General features: G+C 43.6%; 1 protein-coding gene across 1 annotated transcript in view; it reads left to right on the plus strand.

Moving 5' to 3' along the window:
* Window positions 1–7,970: 7,970 nt before the first annotated feature.
* The window catches only part of LOC126354470 (IQ domain-containing protein K-like), a 56,856-nt gene continuing 38,193 nt past the window's right edge, over window positions 7,971–26,633 (plus strand). The window contains exons 1-2 of the mRNA XM_050004172.1: window positions 7,971–8,145; window positions 18,287–18,364. Coding sequence (XP_049860129.1) covers window positions 8,091–8,145; window positions 18,287–18,364 — 133 coding nt within the window. The 5' untranslated portion in view covers window positions 7,971–8,090. The remainder of the gene's footprint in view (window positions 8,146–18,286; window positions 18,365–26,633) is intronic.

Consider the following 26,633-nt stretch of genomic DNA (forward strand, 5'->3'; position numbering starts at 1 on the left):
CAACCTTCGGTGGTATTATAAAGCAAGGGTGGTAACGCTAAGAGCGCAACGGGAATTCCGCTGTTAAATACAGAGGGGAGAGCGGATAGGTAGAAAAAGTACAATGATGGCCTCTATGAAGGGGAATAGTTGTCTGGTGTGAAGAAACAAGATTCGATTTAGAGGGGATAGGGGATCCGGTATTGGAATCAGAATTTAAGAGTGCTTTGGAGGACTTAAGATCAAATAAGGCAGAACGGATAGATAACATTCCAACAGAATTTCTGAAATCATTGGGGGAAGTGGCAACAAAACGACTATTCACGTTAGTGTATAGAATGTATGAGCCTTGCGACATAGCATCTGACTTTCTGCAAAATATCATCCACACAATTCCGAAGATTGCAAGAACTGCCATGTGCGATAATTATCTCACAATCAGCTTAACTGCTCATGCATCCAACTTGCTGACAAGAATAATATACAGAAGAATGGAAAAGAAAATTGAAAATGTGTTATATGACTATCGATTTGGCTTTAGGAAAGGCACTAGACAAGCAATTCTGACGTTGCGGTTAATAATGGAAGCAAGACTAAAGAAAAATCAAGACACGTTCATAGGATTTGTCGACCTGGAAAAAGCGTTCGACATTGTAAAATGATGCAAGATGTTCGAAATTCTGAAAAATATAGGGGTAACTTATAGGGAGAGATGGGTCATATACAATATGTATAACAGGCTAGAGGGAATAATAAGAGCTGACGACCAAAAACGAAGTACTCGGACTAAAAAGTGTGTAAGAAATGGATGTAGTCTTTCGCCCCTTCTGTTCAATCTGTACACCGAAAAAGCAATGATGAAAATAAAATAAAAATTCAGGAGTGGAATTACAATTCAAGGTGAAAGGATATCAATTATACAATTCGCTGATGACATTGCTATCCAGAGTGAAAGTGAAGAAGAATTACATGATCTGCTGAATGGAATGAACAGTCTAACGAGTACAGAATATGGTAGAATGCTGAAAATCAGGTGGACTGACAGGATAAGGAATGAGGGGGTTCTGTGCAGACTCAGAGTGGAAAAGAAATGTGGAAAACACTGACAAGGAGAAGGAAAAAGATCATAGGACATCTGTTAAGACATCAGAGAATGACTTTCATGGTAGGATGTAGGTTTCAAGTGCTACTCTGCTCTAGAATTCGTGGCGGGCCGCATCAAACAAGTCAGAAGACTGATGGCTTAAACAAAAAATCAAAAAAATATGAAGACAAGTTTGACGAAATGGAGTTTCTCAGTAAGGTGCGGTCAGGATCGCTGTTGATCAAAACTTCTTCTTTCCCCCAATCGGCAGCCCTTCGTGCTTGTGATCATCTTGGTGATCTCATCCTTCATACCAAGAAGGAACTCCAGGCCAATCTGGAATGACAGGGCCTTCATTTCTTTTTTTCTGGCATTTGAGGGACATATCCTCCCAGAGAAGGTCAAGGTTATGGTTTATCAGTGTGACGTGAATTCGTACATCCCGGCACCCATGCGGTACTGTCGGGATTTGCGTTTCAGGCACATGTCTTCCAATTGCACGGAGGACCCTCTATGCAATGAATATGGACACACACTCCATGGCGGGAGCCCCTCTATTCCACACCTCACATGTTTTAATTGCCAGGACCATCACTCTTCACACTCGCCATATTACCTTCTTTGTAATAAAGTAAAGAAGATGCGGGAGTATAAGTTCCTTGATCGTTTATCCTACAGTAAGGCTCATGAGAAATATGATTGTCTTCACCCTGTGTCAATGTTTCCTAATTTTGCCTCTATTCTGTCCTTTCCTCCTCCTCCCTCTTCCTTACCTCAGTCCTGCCCCTCTCTCCTCTCCCCTTCCCCTGCAGTTTCCAAGCCCTCAGTTCCAGGTGCCACTCCCCCCCCCCCCCCCGGCTAGAGAAGTGTTTCCCTTCTTTGGTGCCTGCCAGTGATGAGGCTCCCTCCTGAGACCCCTCCCCAGATGTATCCGAGGCTGGAGGGCTGCTGACATAACTCGTTCATGGTACCACATGCACCCCAAGGTCTTTTAGAAGATTGCTATTTCTCTGCCCCCTGCTTTCCCCAACTTATGAAAGAGAAGAGGAAGAAACGTGAGTTCGAGGACAAGGCACCTCTGGTGACCCTGCAACCTGAATCTGACCTCTTATTTATGTATTCACCTCATCCTCTCTGGTAACGGATGGTTACTCAGCACCATGATTGGCTCCGGCCTGTTCGCCTCCCATTTGAATCCCTGTTCCATGCTTTTTACTACCTGGAGTTGCAGTGTGTTATTTCCTTTTGCTTGTGGCGTTCTGCAGGATTCACATTTTACTGGTGCTTACTCATCAAGCGTAAGTGGGTTCTGTGTTTTCTGCTGGAACCAGGTCAGCACTTTGAGGGCTTCCTGTGAAGTCTGCATGTTGGTCTGTATGGATATTGTACATAGATCGCCCTCCACACCACATTGGAAGCAGTTGCCTCCAGGTCCACTTGAACTCTACAGCCACAGCTTGCAATCTTCATGTCTCTCCTGACAGACCACCCTTATGGCTGCCCAAACTGCCCTCCTTGAGCAACTCTCACCTCCCTTCCATCTCCTTGGGGATTTTAATGCCCTTCACCCCTTGTGTGGCAGTGTTTTTTCGTCTAGCTAGGGCTCTTCATTGACCAGTTTTTGCCAATCGCAACCTGTGCCTTCTTAATGATGAGTCCCTTACTCATTTTAGTGCCACCTGTGGCACTTTCCCTGCCACCGATCTTTCTCTCACTTACCCTCCCTTTCTTCCTTCCTTACACTTGTTGTCACACAGTGACCTCTGGGATAGTGACTTATTTTGATTCTCTCATTGTCTTCCCACCTCTCAATGGCCAGGTTACCCCACTGGGCTTTCCAGCTTTCCATCGTACTGATTGGCCTCTGTATACCTCCCATATCGTGTTTACACCTTCTTTGTCAGTCTATACTGATGAAATCGTTCTTAATGTGTCTGGTAAGATAATTCGCGCCACTAACATTGCTGTTCCCCATTCAACAAGTCCCATTCATCACCAGCCAGTTCCATGATGGAGCATGGCCACTGCCACTGCCATCCTTGATTGTCATCGCACCTTGAAACGTCTTACGAGGCACCCGTCCTCCGCTGGTCTTATTACCTTTAAATGTCCTCTCACCAAAGGCCATTATTTAAGCAAAGATAGCAATTGGGCACCCACTTGTTGGGAATGCTTTGTCCCCTCCCTAGGTTCTTCTGTCACTTTGTTATAGGTGCGTGATACCCTTTGCACCCTCAAAGGTTGTCAGTGACAGTCTTCCCTTCCAGGCCTTTGTACAGGTCCATCAGTCCTCACAGAATGCATCGTGACCCATTTTGCGAGAGTGTTAGCATCAGCCTCCTATCCAGCCATATTCTTCCTCCAGAGAGAGTGGGCTAAAGCTTCCCATTTATATTTTATCTCGTGTTAGGCAGAATCCTACAATGAACCTTTAACTGAATGTGAACTTCTTCTGGGCCTGTCTTATTCCCACAATTCAGCCCCTGTCCCTGATTCCATCCATAACCAACTACTTCAACATCTCAGTCCTCCGCAACAAGAATGTCTTCTCCAGGTGTGTAATCATATGTGGCTCCAACGCATTCTCCTGTACTTAAGATGACTAGGATCCATCATCCCTCAACATGTACCAACCAGGCAGTATGGCCAATGTCCCCTGTAAATTTCTTGAATAGATGGTGGCTCATCAGCTCAATTGGGTCCTCAAATCTCAGGACCTTTTATCTCCTTACCAAAGCAGATTTTGGGAAGAACGATCTCTGATCGATCAACTGCTTTAGTTGGAAACCACAGTTTGGCAGGACTTTTCTCAACACTGCTATCTTGTTGTAGTTTTCTTCAATCTGCATAAGGGCTACAACACATCTTAGCGTCATAAATCATGCCTATGCTCCATTAGTGCGGTCTTCAGGTCCCCACGACGAGATTTATTCGCCAGTCCCTGTCCCACCATTCATTCAGAGTTCGGGTTGGCACTGTTCTCAGCTCTCCGCCAATCCACGACAATGCAATTCCAAAGTGTTCCATATTAGATCTCTTTCTCATCCCTATTAATGGGCATGGGACCTCTGCTCGGCAATTGGTCACCCTGCTCTCTACGTGGATCATGTCTGTATTTGGGATAACTCTCCTTTGTGGCCTCTGCAGAGTGTCAGGTCTAGTCCGCCACCCAACCCACTTCAGCGAGGGCACTTTTGTATAGTTTCAATTCTCTTCCCTTAAGTCAAGTGTGGTACATCCCTGCCGTCATAATATGGTTCATTCTGATGGGGAGCTGTAACTTGACGACCAACACTCGACCATGGTCCCCCAGTTCCTTTTGGTCTTCTTTTTGACAGCAAGCTTACTTGGTTGGCCTACATATGCCTTCTGAAGACTGGTTGTCTTCATAAATTCAACATCCTTTGGTGTTTTTTGATGTCCTTAGGTTAGTTAGGTTTAAGTAGTTGTAAGTTCTAGGGGACTGATGACCATAGATGTTAAGTACCATAGTGCTCAGAGCCATTTGAACCAATCAACATCCTTTGTGTTCTTGTCCACACATCTTGGGGCATGGCTCATTCGAGTCTTCCCCACCTTTATCGGGCATTAGTTCTGTCTCATCAGGACTATGGTTGTCAAGGAACAGCAGCCCCTTCCACACTGCTCCTCTTGGTCTGCTTTACCATCATGGTATCCATATGGCCAATGGTGCCTTTCACACTACCCTTGTGGATAGTCTTCTTGTTGACACTGGGACTCTCCTTTTGGGTTGATGGTTCCAGCTACTGGTTTCCTATGTCATCACTATCCATCTGCTCACACTTCCTATTCATTTGTTTTTGTTGCTTTGGTATGTTGTCTGCCCGCTGCCTGCCCTCAGGCAGCGGGCGCCAACGTCCCAAAGCTCCACCTCACTTCTATTTGCAGCACCTCCCCTCCTTGTCCTCATCCTCTATCTACATCTACATCCATACTCCGCAAGCCATCTGACCAACCAGCTCCGCTTGGTTAGTTCCTCAGACCCAGATTTGGATGGATCTCGTCTGGAGTCCAAAAGTCTCTATTGCTTGAATGATGTTTCATTCTTTGTTCCACCCACTCTTATGGAAGTTTCAGGATGTAACTGTTTTTTACAACTGAGGCTCTAAATCTGCTGATCACATGGGATATGTCTTCACATCTTCTGTTTGCGTGGAACACCAACATGTACCTGCCATGTGTGGGGTGCTTACTGTGGAACTGAGTGCCATCTATTGGATCCTCTGAATTATAAAATGGTCCTCCCTCACCGAAGTTTTGTTATGTATGGCCTCCATGAGTGGCGTTCAGGTTATTGCTCAGTGTTTTTTTCTCCACCCATTGGTCTCTGCCATCTGCACCCTTCTCGTCAATCTTGGCTATACTACTTGTGTGACTGATTTTCTTTGGGTTCCCAGGCAAGTGGATATACCAGATAATGAATTTGCCAATCACTTGGCTAGTGGCACTGTTACCACCCCTCATTCTCTGTGACCCCTCCAGGTGTATATTCGTGACTTTACATCAAATCCATTTTTGCTCAGTCATGGGCCGACCCTTGGGAGCTAACTCCCTGTCTAATGAAGAGAGACTTCACCACGTGGCATTCTTCCCTCTGTCTCTCCTGGTGGGGATCGACCATCATTGTATCACTCATAATAAGTTTACCCATGGTTTTTTACTCCACAGTGAGCCACCCGCTTCACCCCCCCCCCCCTTTGTAGTTGCAGGGCTCCCCTCACAGTGATCCATATTTTGCTAGCCTGTCCCAACCTTTTGCCCCTTCACACTAAATATGCCCTCTCACCTTCCTTTTCCTGGGTGAACTTCACATGGTTACCTCTGTCCGTGGTTTTCTGTGCAAAAGTGGCAAAAGTGGTTTGTCCTCCCATGTTTAGGTACCTCTGGAGTTGGAGTCCCTCTGTTGGTTATGGGGGTCTTCACCTTGCCTCCACATCATCCAGGTTCTCCCCCCCCCCCCCTCCCCCATCCTCTCCCTACGTTTCATCTGGTCTTTTGTGGCGTTCTGTTTCCCCTTCTCCTGTGTCTTCTTCCCCCAGCATAGACCCCCTTGTATCGCGATTATCATGTGGTATCGGGAAGGGTAGACGGTGATGCTTGTGTGCCAATGCACGTAGCATCTCTGGAGCACCCCTGTCCCCCCTTCCCCCTCCCATTCTTTACCCTTCCTGCTGGCCCAACGTTCCTTTTATCTCTTTGCCTGTTTTCCTTTCCCCTTAACTGGACTGTAATGTTTGTGTTGTTCCTCCCTTGGTTTCTCCCAACTTAGATCATGTGGCCGACAACGTCACTGTTTGGTCCCCTTTCCCAAATCAACCAACCAACCATCCGGCGCGTAATAATGAAGGTTCAGTCTTATACCAGAATGTAAACAAACGGTGTCATACATACGTCTCGTGTAAATTTCAGTTTGATGTTGGTGAAAAACGTGATATTACAGTTTAACATTAGATCCTGATACTGCAGTCTAATACATGTATGAATTAGACTGTACGGATCCTGTTCAGAAGTACCATCGATTTTGTACCCGCGTCTCGTAGGCGTCTTAATAATCTGCAATCGCTATCTGGAATAAACTTGCGTTAAATAAAATGTAAATATCGTGTGACTAGCGTCTCCCGTCGGGTAGACCGTTCGCCGGGTGCAAGTCTTTCGATTTGACGCCACTTTGGCGACATGCGCGTCGATGGGGACGAAATGATGATTGGGACAACACAACACCCAGTCCCTAAGCGGAGAAAATCTCCAACCCAGCCGGGAATCGAACCCGGGCCCTTAGGATTGTCATTCTGTCGCGCTGACCACTCAGCTACCGGTGGCAGACTTGCGTTAAAGCTATAAGGAAATAAATGCAAGGGTACTCCGCTTGTTTGCGACCAGTGTCACAGCTCAGATGTCGGAACTTGATTTTAATAGGAAAACAGGAAACAGACACCACTATTTTTAACGTTTTACTGAAATTTATAGCACTGCCGAATCTCTGTTTTTAACATGGGAACTCGCTGCGGAGGCATTGTGAAATGGCTTCCTACGCACTAATTTGAAAGTGTCCCGAATATTTAGCAATGACGTGCAGAAAATTATAGTTTTTATCATGCTTTGGGATATTTTTAAGAACTAAATTCTTCCGTGTTTGCTTTCTGGTACAATCTTTTAAATCGTCCTTAGGAAAATTAAAACATTAATCGCATATAATCATCCACCACGTCGGAGCAACTTCATGCCTACTCTAAAATAAGTGCAGTGTTTGTCGGAAACTGAATAATCTGAAGAAAATGACTTAGATTACCATATATAAACATTATCTGCACATGAACATTGCTCGAAATGTTTATACATTCAGCGGACTGATTGGCAGTACAGTCTCAAACTAGTGAATTCATCTAGCACTTGTCTAGTAAATATATGGTCATACAAGCACATAAAATACCCCTACGGTATTAACTTTATATTACACTACACGTAAATATTTGCAACAAATAGCAGCTCTTTGTGGTAAGACATTTAGTATTAGATCTTTGTGGTATTTACCTATGAAAAGTAACTTTCCTCCTCTGATGTACTTTGATCAGCATCCGTAGCAGCAACAAGTATTCATAATTACTTTTGCTCATAAATGAAATAGTGCAAATAAATGTAATATTAAAGATTCTGTCTTACACCAGAATGAAAACAAAAGGTGCCATACATATGTCACATGGAAATTTCAGTTTCATGTTAGTAACAAGGGTACCACAGTGTAACATTAGACTGTGATATCGCTTCTAATACATGTATGAATTACACTGTGATAGTACGCGTAACTCACTTCATAGATGACGTTTCTCTGTGATTACAATGTGTCCGTTTACTCCGTGAAAATTGTTCGTTGTCGGGATACGTAGTTAAGTTGTTTGCTCTAGTACATATAGTATCTGATCATGCGTTCGTTACTGATATAGGCTGATACATTTCAAAGACGAAGAGCATCCAGCTTGAATAAAACACACGTGTACGAAGGAAAGCAATGTTCAGCCACAGCGAGTATCGCGAGACAGTGACGTGGAGGGAGATTATTCAAGGTATGGTATTCTATGTTCTACGGTATTATATCTTCTACAAATCTATACTAACGTAGGCTTGCAAATTCCTCATATATGTGTGTGTTTGTGTGTGTGTGTGTGTGTGTGTGTGTGTGTGTGTGTGTGTGTGTGTTACAGTACACTGAAGAGAGAAATATTATACCTACTGACGACGAGATTATTAGAGCTTATTAGAGTAGTACAAGCTCAGAATCGACAAATATTGAGAAGGAAATCGACCCATGTCCTTTTCTGAAAAGGAACCATACCTGCATTGTGTCCGATTCCACTCCTCGGCTCATAGTAGTGAAGAGAGTAACACCAAATGTAGAAATCCTGTAACACTTCCGCGCACGCACAAGTTCTTAAAACGGTCTAAATAACGGACTGTGGAAGGTTGGAAACGGTAACTAGAATTTACCTATACAGGTCAATTCTAGTTACCGATTCCAACATTTGTCATTTTTTCTGCAGAACTTCAGAGAGCAATTACAAATGCAGAAATCCTATTACACTTCAGTGCACACACCTGCTGGGAAAACCGTAATGTACCATGGGACGGTTCGTATCGGTAACCAGAAATCATCTGTATAGCTTAATTCTAGTTACCGATTCCAATTTTCTTTAGACCCTACTTTTTGTGAATTTTCGTCACTTGTGTATTAGTCCCGTTAGACTCAATAATTGTTATTACAAATTAACATTATTTCACAGTGTTACCACTTCATCATGCGTCATACTGTCATGGATTTAAAGGTTTTCTATGCTTATTCAGACATGTATCCTTCTCTTTTTCAGTTCTTATTAATTTTCGTTACCTTCAGTTCTCTTCGATGTAATTTGTGGATAAGTAACTAATCACGTGAACTGTTATTGAAACTTTATCGTATGCTACATTCGTTTGTTACACAAATGATCGGTTGCTTTCAAAGATAGCCTCTATGTATCGTCTCTGCGTTAGGTATGACGTCATTCCTCAAAGGTAACGGGTGGAACCAGACATTGGGATTGACCCAGAATTAGTAAGGGTTCCACACTGACGAACAGTAATCTAGAACATACTGAGCAAGTATTTTTAGGCAATCTCCTTCGTTAATGAATTATAGCGTACTTGCTTAAGATTCTTGCAATGTACCTCGGAGTGTTCTCTTCCTCACTCACTAGGTGTAGTAGTGACTGTTTGTAGTATTGATAGGTGATTCCCCCACGAAACAATAAGAAAATGTTGCCTATTTAGCCGTAAAACGTTTGTTCATTTTGATGTTCATCCCTAGGCTATCCTAAATTTTGTCGCTGTTCTCAGAGTACTGAATCCACCTGATAGCCTTAATCCTTCGTTTTCGGGATGATATGTGAGAAAAGAGCGAGTTAAGTGTCCACTGCCCAATGTTTCAAAAACGCATGCTGGCTGGCGTTGATGAAGTCATTCTTCTGCCAAGTGAGTCACACATGTGGTTACACTAGTAAATACTGCTATTCTAAGGAAAAATAGATAAGATCTTGATACTATTTTTTATCTAGATCAACATCCATATTCTCCAACCACTTGAGCAGGAAGAAATGATATACAAAAATATTCGTAAACAATTCCCTTTACTTACGTACAAATGCGACATTCGTTTGTTTACCAATATGATCGGCTGCTTTCAAAGATTGCCTCATGTAGCTTCCCTGCGTTAGGTATGACGTCATTCCTCAAAGCTAGAAAGGTAGACTATACCTTGCGGCACTAAACACTCACTTGCATCGGGTTACACAAGATAACAGAAGAATGCAACAGATAACACAGTGTTGCCAGTTCTACGTGAAACAATAATACCATCAAAGATTCTGATTACAGTATTACGCTTTTCCAACACTGCAGTACAAAGTTTCAGATTGTTATTGTTGTAGTCTTCAGTCTGAAGACTGACTTGATGCGGCTCACCATGCTGCTCTGTCATGTGCGAGCCTTTTCATCTCTAAATAACTACTACATCCTACATCATTCTGAATCTGCTTACTGTACTCATCTCTTGATCTCCGTTTACGGTTTTACCCCTCCCCGCCCCCCAACCCCCACACTTCCCTCCAATACTAAGCTGCTGATCCCTTGATGTTGCAGAATGTGTCCTGTCAACCAATCCCTTCTTTTGGTGAAGTTGTGACATAAATTTCTTGTCTCCCTAGTTCTCTTGAGTTTCTGCTCATTAGTTACGCGATCAATTCATCTAATCTTCAACATGTATCTGTATCACCACATTTCAAAAGCTTCTGTTCTCTTCTTATCCAAACTGTTTACCGTCCATGTTTCACTTCCACTCCTGGTTACACTCCAGACAAATACCTTCAGAAAAGAGCTCTAACAGTCAGATGTACATTTGATGTTAAAATTTTCTCTTCTTATGAAATACTTTCGTTGCCTTTGCCAGTCTGCATTTTATGTCTTCTCTGCTTCGGCCGTCATCAGTTATATTGCTGCTCAGACAGCAAAACTCATCTCGTATCCTAATGCAATTCCCTTAGCATCACTTGATCTAATTCGACTGCATTGCTTTACTTTTGTTGATGTTCATATTATATTCTCCTTTCAAGACCCTGTCCATTCCATTCAGTTGCTCTTCCAAGTCCTCCATGTTTCAGATTAGGCAAAAGAAAATTCTCTTTGCTACGTTAACAATATCTCCTGTACAATTAAGCTTTCTAGTTGTCCGCACAACGCCGTAAGTCAGGAATGCAACCATGAATCACACATGTATTCGACAGTCGATAATTCGAAACTCAAGGGACTACAGAAGAAGTTCAAATTATCGAGAGTTCAAATACAAGAGGACCGAAAGGAAAAAATCAGGTAAATGAGAGTCTGACTGAAAGTACATACATGTTACAAACAAATGTACTTTCCCCTTTATTTTTAAGAAGGTGCAAAATAATAACACATACATACATTTCACAAACATGTACAATACATGAAAAACATACTAATAAAAGTGTTACACGTTCTTTTGAATAACAGCCGATGATTTTATTTTGAAAGAGCGACTTCCGTCTGGTATTGTCCAGAGCATTTTCGATGGTGTTGAGAGCTGAGAAGAAATAATCGTATCCGTTTTGTGAACGTAGTAGCGTAGGATATGCCCCACTCAATGTGATTGGATTCGGTCGTTGCTCTTCACTATGTTCTCCGTCCTCGAACTAAAAGCATTTTTTTCAGCATCGCTTAGAACACCGAAGTATTCGCCAACATAAAAAAAATCCTCCAATGTTACATCACCACAGCTGGGTAGAATTTCGCATCCTGCATCTGGCGGGGTTGAATTCGTTAAATCTCGCGGCTGTTCCTTGTTTTTCTCTTTGCATTACAAACCAGCAACTTCTGTAGCAGTGATAGGGCTGACATTTTTTTCAGGCTTTATCAATCATGGTTTTAACAGCCAAAACAATTTCTATGCGGTAGTGTGTTTTAAAATTTTGTATTGTGCCCTGGTTCAGGGGTTGCAATTTTGATTTCGTGTTGGGCGGGAAAAAATCAATTTTACATAATCTAATGGCGATGGGTTGTTATGTACAGTGTGGTGCCCAAAAACACTAAACTTTTCCATTTCTCTTTTTTCAGCCAACTATTAACCGAGGTCAGCCCTTCATTAAACAAATCTATCGTCACCCATCACTTTATGTTTGGCGTCAAGTTGTGGGAAGCGATTTTATTTCCTTCAAACAGTGTGGGTTCCCAGATTTCCCTACTCTGAATGGTTTCAACTTCTGAGATCCGTCCATGTTACAGGGTAGAAGGATAGTTACTGTGCCCTTACTCAGTCTTCCGCCATGAAACTTTTCGTCTTTGTATGTTAGGGTCCGATCAGGAAGGCATTTATATAAAAATAAAGTTTCGTCTGTGTTGAATGTGTTGCATTGGTCGTAGCCGTTCAAATGTTGCTATAGTTCATCAATCCATTCACTACAAAGGCAATGGTCTTCGCTGGCATTTTCTCCGCAATTATTTTTAACGTTATGGCTTTTTTTTTCATTACAAACGTTTTCGAATGTCGCGCAGCGTCTTACTTCCACCTAAATATAGCAATGTTCATTAACGAAATGATGTGCACGGCTTAATCAGCCTAACATACACTACTGGCCATTAAAATTGCTACACTACGAAGATGACGTGCTACAGGCGCGGAATTTAACCGACAGGAAGAAGATGCTGTGATATGCAAATGATTAGCTTTTCAGAGCATTCACACAAGGTTGGTGCCGTTGGCGACACCCACGACGAGCTGACATGAGGAAAGCTTCCAACCGATTTCTCATACACAAACAGCAGTTGACCGGCGTTGCCTGGTGAAACTTTGCTGTGATGCCTCGTGTAAGGAGGAGAAATGCGTACCCTCAAGTTTCCGACTTTGATAAAGGTCGGATTGTAGCCTATCTCGATTGCGGTTTATCGTATCGCGACATTGCTGCTCAGGTTGGTCGAGATCCAATGACTGTTTGCAGAATCTGGAATCGGTGGGTTCAGGAGGGTAATACGGAACGCCGTTCTGGATCCCAACGGCCTCGTATGACTAGCAGTCGAGATGACAGGCATCTTATGCGCATGGCTGTAACGGATCGTGCAGCCACGTCTCGATCCCTGAGGCAACAGATGGGGATGCTTGCAAGACAACAACCATCTGCACGAACAGTTCGACGACATTTGCAGCAGCAGGGACTATCAGCTCAGAGACCATGACTGCGGTTACCCTTGACGCTGCATCACAGACAGGAGCGCCTGCGATGATGTACTCAACGATGAACCTGGGTGCAGGAATGGCAAAACGTCATTTTTTCGGATGAATCCAGGTTCTGTTTACAGCATCATGATGGTCGCATCCGTGTTTGGCGTTATCGTGGTGAACGCACATTGGAAGCGTGTACTCGTCATCGCCATACTGGCGTATCACCCAGCGTGATCAAATGGGGTGCCATTCCTTATACGTCTCGGTCACCTCCTGTTCGCATTTACGGCACTTTGAACAGTGGACGCTACATTTCAGATGTGTTACGACCCGTGGCTCTACCCTTCATTCGCTCCCTGCGAAACCCTACATTTCAGCAGGATAATGCATGACCGCTTGTTGCAGGTCCTGTACGGGCCTTTCTGGATACAGAAAATGTTCGACTGCTGCCCTGGCCAGCACATTCTGCAGATCTCTCACCAACTGAAAACGTCTGGTCAATGGTGTCCGAGCAACTGGCTCGCCACAATACGCCAGTCACTATTCTTGATGAACTGTGGTATCGTGTTGAAGCTGCATGGGCAGCTGTACCTGTACCCGCCATCCAAGCTCTGTTTGACTCAATGCCCAGGCGTATCATGGCTGTTATTACGGCCAGAGGTGGTTGTTTTGGGTATTGGTTTCTCAGGATCTATGCACCCAAATTGCGTGAAAATGTAATCACATGTCAGTTCTAGTATAATATATTTGTCCAATGAATACCCGTTTATCATCTTCTTGGTGTAGCAATTTTAATGGCCAGTAGTGTATAAAGATATAAGTAAAGCAAAAATTATTTCTTTTTTTTTACCTAACAGTTTCTGTAAAATCGTTTGAGGAAGATTGCAGGGCGTGCGCCTCATTTCTGCCATCGCCGACCGGCTGATAAGTTTCAGACACTGTCAGCCTCCCCTGCCGAACAAACGAATGAACTCGCCCAGCGCCTTGAACGGAAACTGGTCACTGCGCATGGGCCACAGTATCCTGCGCGAGCTTTACCGAGTGTTTCAAAAGGAATGTCAAAGGTTTTAAGGTTTTTTGCATTTATTATATTCAGTTTACAATCATGGATAACCAGGTGACTACCCAGCAGTGCCCTGTTAGGTATTTATTTCAGTCCTCAGTTAGTCCATATCCACATTCACCCTTTCTCTGGCCATCTCCTCCTTTCTCTCCTCTCTGTCCACCTGTACCTACCTCTCTCTCTGAGTATTTCCTCCTACCCTTCCCTCTATCCATCTGCTCCCCCCCCCCCCCCTCTGTCCATCTGCTGCTTCCCTTCTGTTCATTACCTCTTCCCCCTCTCTATGCCCATCTCTTCCTTCCCCTGTCTCTCTACGACTCATCCTCTTCCATTTGTCTTTCCATCTCCACATCCCCCACCTCTCTGCCGATCTCCTCCTCTTCGCTTTCACTGTACTTTTCCCCCTCCCCTTCTCTGTCCTCCTTCTCTTCCTATCTGTGTCCATCTCCACCTTCCCCCTCTCTGCCTATCCATCCATAGGTTTAGGAGGAGCCTTCTACACGTGGCATTGCCTATGTAAGCACGTGATTACCATATTTCACCAGTATCTTTATCGAAATTCGTCCTACAGATGCGTTTTTACCCAGCTCATTATTTATGACATAATATCTCCTGAACTATCTGTTGTTCAATGAGGTATTTGTTGGTACTGTTCGAAATCTGTTGCTAATAAAGTCAGCAGTAAAGAAGTCATAAATTAAAATCTCATGCATGATTTGGCAATTTTTCACGCATCTTGCTGTTTATTACTCCATATCTCTTGAACTCTTTGTTGTACAATGATATGTTTTTATAGGCACATACAGCGGCATAAGTGGGTACTGTTTGCGAAATGTGTTGTGGATAGTGTTAGCAGTAAAGAAGAATTATCTGGTGATTTTTCATCCATCTCAGTATTTGACGTTACATTGCCTAGGGTCATACAGTGATATATTTTTGTATGAGTAGTTACATTTAGTGGCCTATGTGGATACTGTCTGCTAAATGTGCGGCGAACAGAGTTATTAGCAAAGAAGTAATCGATTTCAACGTCATATATGATGCTGCAGTTTTTCACGCTTCTCAGTGTTTATGACTAAATATCTCCTGACGGCTGGTGTGACCGAGCGTTCTAGGCGCTTCATTCTGGAAACGCGCTACCGCCACGGTCGCAGGTTCGAATCCTGCCCCGAGCATGGATGTGTGTGATGTCCTTAGGTTAGTTAGGTTTAAGTAGATCTAAGTTCTAGGGGACTGATGACCTCAGATGTTAAGTCCTATAGTGCTGAGAGCCATTTGAACCATATCGCCTGAACTATACATCATACAATTGTATAATTTTGCTGATAAATTCAGCAGTATATGTGAATGCTGTCTGCAAAATACGTCACGAATACTGCTAGTAGTAAAGAAATAATAAATTAAAACGGCATGCCTGTTGCGGCAGTTTTAACAACAAATATGTAGTGGGCGATAAACTTTTTTGCTTTACTCTTTTTGTGGTGGCTGTCAATGAGAAAAATTTTCGTAAAGGTTTGAAATTATGTGTAAAGTTTGTTGCAAGATGCTAAGTGCCCTCATTCTAAACTACTGGATGGCAATAGACTGGCTATTTGTGCTTCTTGAGCTAAGCTACTTTTTCACCTCTACCCCCATCCCTTTCATAAGGAGGTCGTTCTTACCCCCACAGCGTTTCTTTCTGGACAGTAAGTGATATGCTTACCTGTGTACCAAGTTTGGTTGAAACGGTCTAAGGATTTAGGAGGAGATGTGGAATATACGAGGCATCGTACATACAGAAATTGCACATCCATTTTTGTGATATGTATGGATTTATCAGATGAAAGATCAGCTAAAACAGATTTGTTTGTATACCTGTGCACATGCACAGGTTAGAAAGCGCTACTAGGTAGATGGCGACTATTGAACAGAATGCTTCATGTGTTTTGCAGTTTGAAATCACTAAATCCGTTGTTAATGTGCAACTTGTGTTCGGTGTTAAGTTCCTTTGTAAACTTTCGAGTGATAAGAACATCCGTGGACGGTTTTCTTTTACATACAGTCCTAACAACTCCGTTCGGAAAGCTAGTCGTGAGTTAGCAACTCTAATGAGTTCTGGTGTAGACTTTTAAGGAGACGCTTACAACAATTTGACTATAGTTTGCAGTCGTTACAAGCTCTAAAGCCTACAGAGCATGTTTTACGTACCAACTTTGCAAACGTGTAACCTGCAGTGATAGATCGACGTTGCAGCTATGGGGAAATGCGAACACACATAGTGTGTGCATCTGCGGGTCAGAAACCCTCCTCAAGATGGTACAGTTACAACGAGACTCCCCTAAACTGAATGTTTTTTTGCCATATCCCAGTGGAAGGTTTCTGTGTCTTTCTTTTTTGGTGAAACAACTATAATTGGTGTGTCTTTTCTTGATGCGCTAGAACTATGGCTCTTTCCTCAACTGGAAGAAGACGAACCGGAGAACTTTATCTGGCAGCAAGATGGTGCGCCGCCCACTGGCATAACTCAGTACAGATTGGTTAAATAACGTTATACCCCGATCACTGAATTAGCTAGCCGCAAGGGGCTGAATGACCGAGCTTGCTTCGCATGGCCTCTACGTTCTTCCAATCTGACGCTATGCGATTTTTACCTTCATATAAGATCATCTGTATGTGCTCCCTCTAGCAGCTGATCTACCCGAATTAAGAAATAGGACTGAAGCGTTTATTGCGACAATTACTCCACACACATTGATCAAGATTTGGGAAGAACTCGCTTACTAACGCAATGTGTGCCATGTGACGAACGCTGCTCACACTGAACATTTGTAAGAAAAACTGTTTGAGTTGCACTTTCATTTGAAGTATAATTTGTAATAGTAAGTTGACTGTAATGAATGCAACAACGCCTTAAAACTCCAGTATTCGTATTGAAACGCTTGGTATATCGCTAGGTCTTCCACTTAATACTTGACATTTCTAATTTATTACTTTCGCAGGAAGTGGGCATCTATATCCAAGCGTCAGCCACTCAATTTATCAGCATTTCCGCGACTCTCTTCCATGGCTCAAACAAACTTGTGACCATTCCTGAAACCCACCTTTCTATATGACCAATATCCCCTGTTAGTCCTATTTGGTATGTAGTCCTGTTTGGTATGTTCACTATTCTAGGATTGTTCACCAAGTGTTTCGTAAGCCATCTTGTTTGGAAACAGGTTGCATTTCCCAAGTATTCTGCCAATGAACCGAAGTCTGCCATCAGCCTTTCCCATGACTGAGGCCTATGTGATCATTTCATTTTATATCCCCACAAATTTTAACACCCATGCACTTGTGTGACTGATTCATTAATATTGTGTAGATCACAGTTTTGCGTTTCTGAACATTTTAAGTAAGTTGTACCATTTTGAAATCTATCTGCCTATTTTGCATCTCGTTTAGCACTTCGATATAGATAACTGCATGATCTGTGGTTGCTATTAATATTGATTGCCAGTACATTAACATAGTTCACAAACATAACGACCCTTCCTGAAATTTGTTCTACATCTGTTGATGACTCTCCACCCAAGATATCATGTTGTTACCACGCTACAAAGAAATCCTCAATCCAGTCACAAATTTTATATGATACCTCATATGAACGCATTAACGTTAATAAGCTTTGGTGTGGTACTGAATCAATTGCTTCTTGGTAGTGAAGAAATACTGTATGTATAATATAGCCTTGATCCACGGCTTGAGGATGTCATGCTAGAAAAGCGTGAGTTGGGTTTCAAATGACCGATGTTTCCGGAATCCATGCTGGTTGCGGTTGAGGAGGTCATTCTGCTCAAGATGCTTCGTTATGTTTTACTTCAGAATATGCTCTAAGATTCTATAACAGCTGGATGCCAATGATATTGTATGATAGTTTGGTGGAATGATAGTTTGGTGGATCGCTTTTGTTACCCTTTTTCTTTAGATACGCATGATCTGTGCTTCCTGCCAATTACGTGCACAGGTATTTGTTAGAGTTATGAACAGAACTAGATAGGGGTGCCATCGGGCCTTGGAGCTATGTTCAGTTTTTGTGATTTTAGTTATTTGTGAGATTTCTGCTGTCACGATTTCAAGAAAACAACTTCTTATGTCTTTGGAATTATATGCAGAGTAAGTGTAAATCAAATCTAGCCGAATACGTCCATCAAAGCAATGTCTAAGCCTTTCAAGAAAAATTGACCCCGAATTTAGTAAAGGCACTTCCGTACAAATAGCTGTACAGTGTAAATTATAATATTCTTTTTATTCACGAATGTTTAGTTTCGCTAATGTAACGGCATTCATTTAACTGAATGAGAAAGTATTTCCAAAAATTAATGGTGTATGAAATAAACATTTTAACGTTGTTCTTTGACAGAATCGGAAGAGAAGCGCAGCCTTCTTCAACACATGAAACAGGAAAATAAGCCATTCGTTCCGAGGATCCCTGACGATGGTACGTATCGAATATTTACACAAAAACGCTACGTTTTCCGTTATTTTCAGTTATGATTAGTGGAAGATCTGGGTCGGTAGAGGCCCCAGGCTTAAAAAAAAGTAACGCCCCCCACAAAAAGCAAAGAAAATAAGAATACATGTTAATCATTCTCTAAGTGGACAAAAATATTATGTAGTTTAATGTTTCATCACGAATAAAAACTGAATGTGATATGTGGATAATTTATTTTAGTTTCGTTGTATACTGATTATATGGTAGGATGCACTTTGGCTTCCCTCTCGGGCGATCTTCGTCTTCATAAGTGATAATACCCATCGTGGACATGTCATTCCGTTGTATGTAAGGCCAGCGTTCTATTAATTAATATAATTAGTGATAGCATAATAATAATCACAAAGTTTTGAAGTAATAGTTGATTATAAATACATAATGCTCCAGAATTCGTCAAAACCTATTTTTAACGAAACTTGAATTCTTAACTCACAGGTATAGTTTACGTGGTATACCATATCGTGTAAGAAAAGAATTGTTTCTAAGCGCATTTTATCCCCGTGCAGATTTAGTACAAAATCAGAATAAGTTTCTAAAAGCCGCCGAATCCATAAGTATGTTTTCAAAATCTGACTTTCCTATAAGGTGATAAAAGTCATGGGGTTGCGACATGTACACATACAGATGGTAATAGTATCGCATACACAGGATCTAGTGAAGCGCCGAAGAAATTGGTACAGGCACGCATATTCAAATACAGAGAAATGTAAACAGGCAGAATAAGGCGCTGCAGTCAGAAACGCCATTATAAGACAAGCGACCTGGTGCAGTTGTTACATCGGTTACTGCTACTACAGCGTCAAGTTATCAAGAAATATGTGAGTTTTAGTGGTGTTATAGTCGGCGCACGAGCGTTGGAACACAGCATCTCCAAGGTAGCGATGAAGTGGGAATTTTCCCAAACGACCATTTCATGAGTGTACCGTGAATATCAGGAATCCGGTAAAGCATTAGATCTCCGACATCGATGCGGCCGGGAAAAGATCCTGCAAGAACGGGACCAACGACGACTTAAGATAATCGTTCAACGCTGCAGAAGTGCAACCCTTCCGCAAATTGCTGCAGATTTCAGTGCTGGGCCATCAACAGGTGTCAGTGTGCGAACCATTCAACGAAACATCATCGATATGGGCTTTCGGAGCCGATAGTCCACTCGTGTACTCTTGATGACTGCACGACACAGCTTTACGTCTTGCCTGGGCCTGTCAACACCAACATTGGACTATTGATGACCGGAAACATGTTGCCTGGTCGGACGAGTCTCGTTTCAAATTGTATCGAGCGTATGGACGTGTTCGGGTATGGAGACAACCTCATGAATCCATGGACCGTGCATGTCAGCAGGGGACTGTTCAAGCTGGTGGAGGCTCTGTATGTTGTGGGGCGTGTGCAGTTGGAGTGATATTGGACCCCTGATACGTCTAGATACGACTCTGACAGGTGACATGCACGTAAGAATCCTGTCTGATCGCTTGCATCCATTCGTGTCCCTTGTACATTCTGTCGGACTTGGGCGATTCCAGCAGAATAGTGCGACACCCCACACGTCCAGAATTGCTACAGAGTGGCTCCAGGAACAATCTTCTGAGCTTAAACACTTCCGCTGACCACCAGACTCCCCAAACATGAACATTATTGAGCATATCTGGGATGCCTTGCAATGTTCTGTTCAGAAGAGATTTCCACCCCCTCTTACTCTCAGAGCTTTGTGGACAGCCCTGCAGGATTCAAGGTGTCAGCTCCCTCCAGCACTACTTCAGACGTTAGTGAGTCAATGTCGTATCGTGTTGCGGCACTTCTGCGAGATTGAGGGGGCCCTACACAATATTAGGCAGGTGTACCAGTTTCTTTGACTCTTTAGTATAGAAGGGCAGTGCAATGGCGGAGCAGTTATTTGTACTAATGTGATTCATGTGAAAAGTTTTCCGACGTGATTATGGCCGCCTGACAGGAGTTAACAGGCTTTGAACGCCGTAGTTGGAGCTGGCTGCATGGGACATTCCATTTCGGAAATCGTTAGGGAATTCAAAATTACGAAATCTACAGTGTCAAGAGTGGACCGAGACTACCAAATTTCAGGCATTATTTCTCACCACACTCAACGCAGTGACCTAGGGCCTTCACTTAACGACCGAGCGTAGCCGCATTTGCGTAGAGTTGTGAGTGCTAACATACAAGCAACACTGGGTGAAATAACCGCAGAAATCGATGTGTGATGTTCGGACATGCAACGAACGTATCCAGTAGGATTGTGCGGCGAAATTTCGCGTTAATCCGCTAAGGCAGCAGACAACCGACACGATTACCTTTGCTAACAGCGTGACATCGCCTGTAGCGCTTCTCCTGGGCTCGTGACCATATCGCTTGGACCCCAGACGACTGAAAAGGAATGGTCTGGTCAGATTAGTCCCGATTTCATTTGGTAAGAGCTGATGGTAGGGTTAGAGCGTGGCGCAGATCCCCCGAAGCCATGAACCCAAGTTGTCAACAAAGCACTGTGTAAGTTGGCGTTGAAACTGTAATGGTGTGGGCTGCGCTTACGTGGAATGGACTCGGTCCTCTGGTCCAAGCCAACCGATCATTGGCTATAAACGTTTATGGTCGGCTACTTGGAGACCATTTGCAGCTATTTATGGACTCCATGTTCCCTAACAACGATTGAATTTTTATGGATGTCCATTCGCCATTTAACCAGGCCACAATTGTTCGCGATTGGTTTGAATTGCCATCTGGGCAGTTCGATCGAATGATCTGACCACGCAGATCACCTGAGATGAATCACATCGAATATTTATGGAACGTAATCGAGAGATCAGTTCGTGCAAAACATCCTGCACTGGAAACTCTTCCGTAATTCTGGAGGCAGCGTGGCTCATTACTTCCGCAGGGGACTTCAACCGACTTGTTGAATCCATGCCACGTCGAGTTGCTCCACTGAGCAAAAGGAGGCCCGGCACAATATTAGGAACTATCCCATGACTTGTCACATCGACGCGTCTAAGCTTGTTTTCTTTCAATTGGAAGAGTTGTCAAACAATATTTTATGAAGAGAATACAATGTTTATGAAATTCTAAATCTCCTGTGAAATCTTTGGAATTCGTGGTAATGTGGTAGTAGTCCAGTCGCAAATCAACAGTAGCTGTACTGTATTTACAGCTCTTAGTTGACGGTATTCTTGCGTGTTGACTAATTAAACTGTAACTGTCTAATTTATCCTCATTGAGCAACTATTACTATTTTTTTCTAACTGTTTGGGTGTTTTGTCAGCGACACTATAGTGTAGTTTCATACTCGCCACAGTCGCTTGAACGAATCTGAATTAGCGTCCGTTCCAAATAGTCTATGGTGCTACAGTCGTTGACGAGAGAGTAACAGCCAGGAGCAGCGTAACAATAGTACATAGATTGTCTCCAGCGACTGCTTGGATTGGTTGTATATTTCTCGTTGTATAGTTGGACACAGATAAAGATGAGTAGGAACTTCACCTATTATGTACGGATGCAGCGGGAGTTGTCCATTGTCAGGAAATTTTTGGGAGATGGTCGGCTACAATCGGCGGACTTCAGACTGTCGGCCTGGGCTGCGATGGGGTTGAGACAACTTTGCCGAAATCTGTGATACCTCTGGTGTGTCTTCTCATATGCCTGAGGTGGCCAGTTCACTCACGTGTGGGCGTTAGGGTGAATGGCAAAGAGTAATACGCTCACTAATATCTGGACAAAAGGCGAAAGTGGGTCCTGGTGACATGGCTGTTCACTTACGTTTAACAGCAGATTTAGCTCTTGCACACAGCTGGACAGTATTTCTGAGCCAGCACGGGACGCCTTGTGTCGGAAGTGGGACCGATCTGTTTGGTTGGTACAGAAAAATGCAACAGGTTGGTTTGCTGTTCATATGGTGCTCCATTGTTAGGCAACTGAGGGCTGTCTTGGCCAGAGGATCTCATTCCAGATGTCGAGGAGTTCCTCCCGGTAGTTATTGAGTGCACTCGCTGCAACAGGCTGAAAATGGTGGCCCATATTGATATGAATATATTCAAAAACCATCCTTGGTTCCTACAGATGGGTGAGTGAATTGGTGAAGACAGCTAGGGTTCCAACCAGGAGGGAAGCTGAGCTAGCGTTTTGCAGATTCGTTCCCAGAACTGATCGCGATCCTTTAGCTGACCAGTGAACAGCTTAAACCGGACGCTTAGATGATCGTGGAAAGATCTTGGATGCGGTTTCATCAGTCTCCGCTACCTGGAGAAGAATTGTAGGATTCCTTTTTACAGGTCGGTCGTACACTACACGCAGGGAGTGGCTGCTAGGGTATCAAGGTATGTATGGTGTCGACATGTGGGGTTTTTATAGATAGAGAAACCCCTCCACAGGTCCATTAAAATTGCGCACTTATTTTTGAGATAATAGATTATCACTCATTAATTACAGAGAATAGTATTCCTCTTTGCGTATCGAAGAAAGAAAATGTTAATAGACCTGTAGTATTAGTAAACCGCTGAAGATTCTACGGGAAGGCTCAAATTAGCCTCACTTATAAACGGTAAAAGTGCCCACTTAGTGCCGAAGACAGAAAGTTGGCTGAAACTAGAATTTTAAATTCCGATTGCAATGTGTGATGCGAAAAAATACGAAGGAAGTTGGCGGTGGAGATGTGTTCATAGCCGTTAGTACAGATGTAGAATGCGAATTAATTTACTTGAAGACACAGTGTTACAGGTGAATCAGGAGCTTTTACATCTTCATCTGTCTCAAGAACTGTTGTGGCAGAACATTCCAGAAGATAATTTGCAGTAGGCCTTAGTGTAAACGTCCTGATCATGTCATAATATTAGGGGCGAGATTTCAGTTCAAAAGCTGTAGATTGGGAGACTCAGTAGATCAGGTCAGATGGCAGGGAAAGCGATTCGTGCGACATTGTTCAAGATACCGAACCTGAAAATTACGGTTCAAATGGCTCTGAGCACCATGGGACTTAACTTCTGAGGTCATCAGTCCCCTAGAACTTAGAACTACATAAACCTAACTAACCTAAAGACATCACACACATCCATGCCCGAGGCAGGATTCGAACCTGAGACCGTAGCAGTCGCGTTGTTCCAGACTGTAGCGTCTAGAACCGCTCGGCCACCCCGGCCGGCGAACATGAAAATTACTTTGAGTAGTTTGAAAACTGAACTCCTAGTTACAAACAGCCGCCAAACTTTTATAGCATCACTGACAGTGTATGTTGTTGTGCCTCTTAATTCCAAATTCCGAGACCGACGTAGTCTGACCTGGTAGGCGACCCTATCCTCCTTACTCTAACCCAAAGAGACCCAGTCCAATAGACAACTGCCGACAGGAGTATCCTTTCCCCCACCACCACGTGCGAAAACGTACGCTTCTGCCAGATTTTCCGCTAGCTGGAAACGATGCCATTCTTGTGTGTGTGCACGTGTGCAGAGCAGTAGCAACAGTAGCTACACATTCAGTGAATGTGTAGTGTTTCGTAATGAGGATCCGGGTACTGTACGAAGACTTGATTGCTGTAATCCGATGGCTTCCCAACGGCAGTGCATGGACATGTCTCGATGAGGTGGCCTTGCATCGTATTTTGCAAATAACTTGCAGGTGCCCCGTTTATCAAACAGGACCAGTGGCGTACCCACCGGCATGTCTTGAACGTGTAGCTACCTGTTTTAATGCAAACAACCTTGCCATTGTAGGCCTCCTTTCAGATACTGGTACTGTAAATTCCATGTCAACAAGGACAAGGACATGAATAATAGTAAACAGAGGACCTGGCGACGACCAGTCAACCGAGCAGAAATTCCACCCACCTCCCTGCCTGTGGTTTGCTCCACTGAGGTGATCTTCATCGGATCTGGAATTACGAGCAACACAATGAAGTTCGCCCTTACCAAAGCTCATTTCGGACCCACAATCGCAGCAGAACCTCGTGACATTATCACTAACTCCCCTCCGTCCGGCAGCGACGATAAATTGAAAAAGCGCCTAATCACACGCTTAGCGTCGTCAGAAACGCAGTGCCCCGGACCTTGTTTTCATTGCATGGTGTACTGACATGAGACCCACCACAGCTCCTGTAGCATCTTCGCACCTTAGCCGAACCCCAAGTCTTTAGGACAAACTCCTCTTCCACAGCTGCAGTTCTCGCTTGTTGGTTGCCACACATACACTATGTGATCAAAAGTATGTGGACACCTGGCTGAGAATGACAAGTTCGTGGCGCCCTCCATAGGTAATGCTGGAATTCAGTATGTTGTTGGCCCAACCTTAGCCTTGACGACAGCTTCCACTCTCGCAGGCATACATTTAATCAGGTTTCTTGATGAATGGCAGCCCTTTCTTCACGGAGTGCTGCAATGAGGAGATGTATCGATGTCTGTAGGTGAGGCCTGACATTCGGGTCAGGACTCTGTGCAGGCCAGTCCATTACAGGGATGTTATTGTCGTGTAACCACTCCGCCACAGGCCGTGCATTATGAACAGGTTCTCGATCGTGTTGAAAGATGCAGTCGCCATCCCCTAATTGCTCTTCAACAGTGGGAGGCAAGAAGGTGCTGAAAACATCAATGTAGGCCTGTGTTGTGATAGTGTCACGCAAAACAACAAGGAGTGCAAGCCCCCTCCATGGAAAACATGACCACACCATAACATCACCGCCTCTGAATTTTACTGTTGGCAGTACACACGCTGGCAGATGACGTTCACTGGGCATTCGTCATTCTCACACCCTGCCATCGGATCGCCACATTGTGTGCCGTGATTCGTCACTCCACACAACGTTTTTCCACTGTTCGGCCGTCCAATGTTTACGCTCCTTAACACCAATTGAGGCGTCGTTTGGCATTTAGCGGCGTGATGTGTGGCTTATGAGAACCCACTCGACCATGAAATCCAAGTTTTCTCACCGCCCACCTAACTGTACTTGCATTGGATCCTGAAGCAGTTTGGAATTCCTTTGTGATGGTCTTAATAAATGTCTGCCTATTACACATTACGACTCTCTTCAAACGTCAGCAGTCTCTGTCAGTCAGCAGACGAGGTCGGCCTGTACGCTTTTGTGCTGTACGTATCCCTTCACACTGATATGGAGTACCTGGCAGTAGGTGCTAGTACAACGCACCTAATATGAAAAACGTATGTTTTTGGGGCTTTCCGGATACTTTTGATTACATAGTGTACCGCGCTCACCGTGCAGGATTATACAGACATTGATGCGGCCACCATAATAGCAGATGTGGTGTTCGAATTCCTCGACCTCTCACTGGCAGCAGGTGCCGCCCATTCTCCTTACCCACCTCCCCTCGCCAGACCTGCCCCACGACCGCGGCAACAAGTCTCCCATCTGCTCCGAAGAACAGCTGGAGAGTATACCACCACCTGTGCCTCCAGAAACGCAGTCCAATTTACACACATCTTGCTGCACTTGGACAGTGAGATGGCCAACTTAATCGCTGCACTCGCACACCCACAGCTGCCCTCCTCATAGACTTGAGCAGTACTCAAAGATCAGCTGCATGAGTGTTTTGTAAGCCATCTCCTTTGTAGACTAATTCCCTAGTAGCCTGTCAACGAATTGTCTGTAACGTGCTTTACCTATGTCTGAGCCTATGTGATCCTTCCATTTCATATTACTGGAAATTATTACTTCCAGGTTTTTGTACGAGTTACCAATTCTAACTATGACTCATTGATATTCCAGTCATAGGATACTAGGTATTTTCGTTTTTTGAAGTGCAAAATATTACATTCCTGAACATTTAAAGCAAGTTACCAACACTAAACGACTTTGAAACCTTACAGGATGTGATTCACATGGATGTTTCCAATAAATTTACAGAGAACTCCCTCTGCGAAAAGTCTGGGGTTACTATTAATATGGTCTTCAGTGTAATTAACATTCAACAGGAATGTCAAGAGTCCCAACATACTTCCCTGGGGCACACCCAAGCTTATTTCTTCTGCCTTGAGCCATGGTTTTCAGGATTTCATGAGAGAAAAGTGTGAGTTGGGGATTGCACCTTTTGTGTGTTCACAAACCACACTAGTTGGCAGGGAGAAGATCATTCTGTTTGAGATACATCATTATATTTGCACTCATAAGTTCTGAGATTCTACAAGAAATATATCTCAAGGACACTGGATGGTAGTTTCGCAGATCATCTGTGCTAGCATTCTTGTAGACGGGTTATATCTGTGCTTTCTT

The sequence above is a fragment of the Schistocerca gregaria genome, chromosome 3 (genome assembly GCF_023897955.1).
Source record: "Schistocerca gregaria isolate iqSchGreg1 chromosome 3, iqSchGreg1.2, whole genome shotgun sequence".
Taxonomy (NCBI): domain Eukaryota; kingdom Metazoa; phylum Arthropoda; class Insecta; order Orthoptera; family Acrididae; genus Schistocerca; species Schistocerca gregaria.